The 5,476-nt window shown below is 35.3% G+C and overlaps 1 protein-coding gene across 1 annotated transcript; it reads left to right on the forward strand.

Annotated features, from left to right (window-relative positions):
- Window positions 1-2,134: 2,134 nt before the first annotated feature.
- LOC129947365 (piggyBac transposable element-derived protein 4-like) lies at window positions 2,135-3,169 on the forward strand. Its single transcript, XM_056057937.1, has one exon. The coding sequence runs from the start codon at window positions 2,135-2,137 to the stop codon at window positions 3,167-3,169; it is 1,035 nt and encodes a 344-aa protein (XP_055913912.1).
- Window positions 3,170-5,476: the final 2,307 nt, after the last annotated feature.

Raw genomic sequence — 5,476 nt, forward strand, 5'->3', positions numbered from 1 at the left:
CTTACCGGGCTAGAAAACTGCTTTCCATACAGTCTACGTGACCCAGCCATCTCAGTCGATAGACTTTTACCCTTCTTGCCCTCATTAGCGGCTAAACTTATTGTTGAAACCTCTGCCTCAATACTAACGAAAGCCCCATTACTTTCGATTATATCTATACAGCTCGTTCCTGTAGATGCTGTCATATGCAGCCTTCAAATCGATGATGGTTGTTGATTTGATAATCTTGGGTTTAATCCAGGATCTGCCGTAATGTGAATATTTGATCGACTATCTACTTTCCTGGTTAAAAACCACACTGATAAGGACATATCGGGTTGTTGACAATGGGCTTTGAACGTTCACATATTACGGCAGAGAAGATTTTTCAATCGATGTTAAGGTGACTGATTCCTCTATATTATATTGAGTTTAGAGGATTTCCTTTTTCAGTATAAGGCAAACAATACTGAGGTTAAATTTATTGAGTATGTTCCTTATGACCATATTTTACAGACAAGTTGATGCATGCTCCAAATAATCTCCAGCTAAAAACTATCTGCTATGATGTCTTTGTTAAGCTTCAGCTCAGATATGTCAATCTTTACTTCGTCTAAGTCGGGAGGATGGTATTGTTGGCTTTCGTCGTCTATGTTTAATGGATCATCCTGCCTGACAGCGGAATTCAGTTCGTCGTCGCCGTTATACAGTATGCAGAAGTGGTCCTTCCATATCCACAGCATTGTGGATTCAGTATGATGTTACCACTTTCGTCTTTGCAGCTTCAGGTTCCAGGTTTATGGACTTGTGAATTCCGTTTCACACCGACGGCACACACCGACGGCACAGTCCCCAACCTGGAGGGGGAGATCCGAAGAAAAACTCCAAGGATAAAACCACTCTTTCAGGCCTGGGCTCCGAATATGTCGTAGATGCCCTATAAGGTGTTCACTAAGTAGTTTAACCTTACTAGAACTGTAGACGCGACCGTTGATTCCATCTCGAAAATTCATCCTTTCCCATCTGGATAAGAAGTAGTGCCTCAGTGGAAACACCTCTCCCCCCCCCCCTCACGTTTGCTGCCCCCAACAACTTTCCACTGGGGTTGGAAACTAATCTCCAGTTGAGGTACTAGGCATCCGATGTTCACGGGGAGGTGAGAGTAGGAGTTGATAGACAGAGATGGGCTTTGAGAAAAACACATGTCTACCGTTTGAACATCGTTTGCGTTTATCTGTGTAACAAAATTTATTTGAAGTCGATATCTGTACTGGTTCTTTAACTTTGGACCGCAAAAATAAAAGTCGTGAACGTACAGATGTCCTAACGCACTGACAGCTCTCTAAACATTTTTTATTTCGACTCTCGGGACCTTGAAACGTCGAGAAATGTCAAAATTTTCAATTCCAAAAATCGGACCGATTTCAATTACTTCCTATAGGAAGTTAATAAATGACAGGAATATTCTTTATTTATTGTTTAATTAATGAAAGTTATGGAGATCTTACAAAAGTTTTCTTCCCACCTCTTTTTACTCCATTTTATAATTTTCATATACAAACAGTTGTTTAAATATTTTCCCTTCTGCTCATAATGTCTGAACAAATTGTTACTTTTATTAGTTTAAAAACATGATAGCCAACGTTCTTGTTTTAATTTTTGAAATTTAACATGCATTTTAAATTTATTTATGAAGTACATGTACAGCAATGCAATTACATTTTCTGGGGAACTCTTAACCCTTAACAACCCACAAGTGTCTGGCGGACACCTTTTTTTGTTTGTTCACTCATAAAAAGTTAAGTATTTATTTCTACGAAAAATTGTTCTATGTATTTTATTTACAGGGTTTTAGTTATCTAAATTTATTTTTTAAATATTTTTTATTTGTATTGTATAATATTTATTGACAATAAACAAATATAGTAACTTGTCGGCCCACAAGTGTCCGGGAGACACAGTGCATGTAGCGGGATATTATGACGTTAGATTATTTACATTTTCATCAAAATCATAACGGAGAATCATTACACAATTAGTAATGTCTAATGAGAAATAATAAAGAGGTTTCTATAATACACGTGCAAGTGTTCTGTGCTTTCTTTGATTATTTAGTGCTAAGTTTACTTTCGCGTAAAAAAAGTGTCTACTAAAAATGGCTAAAAGGAAACTAACTGAAAGTGAAATTCAATGTGCCCTTGATGATAGTGATGATGAACAAATTTTTTCGCATCAGTCTCATAGCGACGATGATGATGGAAATTTTTGCGTTGACAGCTGTTCGGATCGTGAAAGCAATGCAACGGAACAAGCTTCTGAGGATGAAGATGAGCAGTTATGGAGCGATAGTGATGATATCCCGTTGCAAGATTTCATTTCAATGAAAACTTTTGAAGGCAGAGATGGAACAAAGTGGACATCAGAACCCGAAAAGCAAAGGAAAACTCCACGCCACAATATAATCCGCGGAGATCTTCACAAGGTTGTCCTGCTACCCGGGCAATATGAAGCCGATCCAGTTGACAGTTTCAAGCTTTTTCTCAATGAGAATATTTTAGAAAATATAGTCATACACACCAATTCTGAGGCTCAAAGAGTACAACAACTGCAATGGAAAGACATCGACACAACAGAGTTGCAAGCTTTTATAGGTCTGTTATTGACTATAGGTGTCAACAAGCAAGGAGGCGTTGATTTCAGAGAGCACTGGGACCCCATATTTGGTAATCCAATATTTCGTGCTACAATGGGAAAAAACAGATTTGCAAATATACTACGGTTCTTGAGATTCGATGATAAGACCACTAGATCTCTTAGAAGGTCTAGAGATAAATTAGCGCCTATTAGGGAACTGTGGGAAGGTGTGAATCAAAATCTAAGAAAGTTTTATCTGCCTGGAGAGAACCTTACAATAGATGAACAGCTGGTACCTTTTCGAGGGCGTGTCTCCTTCAAACAATATTTACCCAGCAAGCCTGATAAATACGGAATGAAAATCTGGTGGACTTGTGACAGCAAAAGAAGCTACCCACTATGTGGCATACCTTATCTTGGAAAAGAAGGCGGCAGCAGAGCAGAAAATTTAGCGTTCAATGTTGTTTACCAGTTATGTGAACCATATTTTCGAAGCAATAGAAACATCACGTTCGACAATTATTTTACTAGCATTGAGATTGCTAAGACTGTCTGAAAACGGCCTGACAATAGTTGGTACAATAAGAAAAAATAAAACTTGTATTCCTCCAAATTTCCAGCCCCATAAAAATCGTGAAATAGAAACAAATGTTTTTGGCTTTTCGAAAAACATGACTTTGGTGTCGTATGTGCCGAAAAAGAACCGTGCAGTTATTTTGTTGTCTACGATGCATCATAGTCGAGAAGTAAATGTGAATAATAAAAATAAATCTGAAATAAATTTGTACTACAACTCCACCAAAGGTGGTGTCGATACACTAGATCAGATGGCTCATGAATATACTGCTCGACGTAAAACAAATAGATGGCCCATTGCATTTTTCCAAAATATCTTAGATGTGGTGGGTATCGCATCACTAGTTGTATGGAAAAATTTATATCCTTCTTGGAACCAGCGCAAAAAGTGTACTCTAAGGAAAATATTTTTGAGAGAAGTCGTAACCGGGTTGGTTACGCCCCATGTAAGGAGACGAAGCAAGAAAGGTTTGACAAATTATCATCTGTCAGCTATTGGCGATATGGTAGGAACCGAAGAACAAGAAGCTCAATCATCTGAACCTGTTGCCAAGAAAATGAAGCGCTGTCACATTTGTCCTGCTAAAATATCCAGAACTTCGAAACAGTGTTGCGACAAATGTAACAGAAATGTATGCTCCGAGCACTCGGTAAAAAAACTCATTTGTAATGCTTGTAAATAATAGTATATTTTATGAATTTAAATGTAAAATAAATGTGTTAATTGTTTCTGTTTGAAACCGCATTAAAGTCTTGAATTATTGAATGTATTTGTTTCATTTTTCCATCAAATACAGAGTATTTATCTCATAGTGTCCGATGGACACTTCTGGTCAGTTACGTTTGCAAAGTCTACTGGGTTGTTAAGGGTTAAGAAAACTAAAGTAATTCCTGTTTCACAAATAATAAAACAATAATTTCCATTGCAAGGAGTTTTATTTGAAGAACCATTTTTGAAAAATGTCTATCAAAAGAATCAACTACAATACAAAATTAATTTAATCCTTAGAAAATTGCATTTAAAGTGCACCTGATGGAATTAAATAAGTAAATTATGCAAAATATCTAAGCAATTGTTAAAGATCTCATAAAACACAAAATGTATGTCCTTTTTCAGTGTTTCACTTTTTTATTTTTGTTAGCAAATAAATATATCATGAACATGAAGGTTGATCCTGTTTTTATTCCTCTTTACACAATAGAAACCAAAACACAATAGATTATATCCTTGCATGAGCTGAATGAACATCACCATATGAGGCTTACCCATATATAAATTGTATTTCCAAATATGTAGTTTTTGTAGATGGTACTCGGGTCGTATACGTACCATTTTCTCTTATTTCACAAAAGTTGAATTTAACATTTGAATAGAGGACACAATGCATATTTCTAAATTCGGGATGGTGAGAGAGAATGTACTCTTTGTTTTCTATAAGGACCATCAAATAGACAAAGCACAGATCTAGAGGACATGGTCCAGCTTTCAGATTGAATCGTAACTCAGTCAACCAAATACTCCTGACTTTGGTGAAGCTGGAATTTGAAACGTGATGCATACAAATCTCTATGGGTAAAAATGGTATATCAGGACATTTTAAATTTATCCACATGTTATCAGGTCCTTATGTTTGTACTATTTTGCTCTTATTGTACGTACAGTGATATGCTTGTACTGTAATTTATTTTAGTGTGGTTTTAATGGATAATGGGGTTTGTTTCAAAAGCTTAAAAGATATTTCAATTATATTGTAGTAAGTTTAGGACACTTTTGTTAACTTAAAATATTTCTGTTAATTTGGTATCTTTGATGAAAGGACTTCAATCCAATTCGAAGGTTAAAGTTGGAGTTTTTTTGTAATGATTAAATAAGTAAAGAATTTGAGGTGCCTTTTGGGAAGCTCAGAACTGAGATTGCAAAATTTTTAAAATTTAATTTTAAAATAAAGCAATTAAAATATATATGACTGCCATAGTGCGAAAAACAATAAATCTCATTTAAATTTGGTTAAAGTGCGATGAGAGTTGACATTCCATAGAAATAAATTAACGTTATTATTTTAATTAACTTAAATGAGGAAGGCCAAAAGTACAATGTATACATAATTGTGTCTACGGGAGTTTATTTGCATCTGCTGATGATTTGCAATTATTATTGTCTCATTTTTCCATTTTTTTGTTCTTTTTTAAAATTAATATAAATATTCGATACTTAAAATTAAACACATAAAAACGATTAGCTGCAATGATTTTTATGGCACATCCGTTACAATTGTTTTTAATTCAT

The sequence above is a fragment of the Eupeodes corollae genome, chromosome 1, assembly GCF_945859685.1.
Source record: "Eupeodes corollae chromosome 1, idEupCoro1.1, whole genome shotgun sequence".
Taxonomy (NCBI): domain Eukaryota; kingdom Metazoa; phylum Arthropoda; class Insecta; order Diptera; family Syrphidae; genus Eupeodes; species Eupeodes corollae.

Excerpts from the sequence above, each read along its gene's own strand:
- LOC129947365 (XM_056057937.1), top strand. The coding sequence starts at position 2,135 with ATGGCTAAAAGGAAACTAACTGAAAGTGAAATTCAATGTGCCCTTGAT.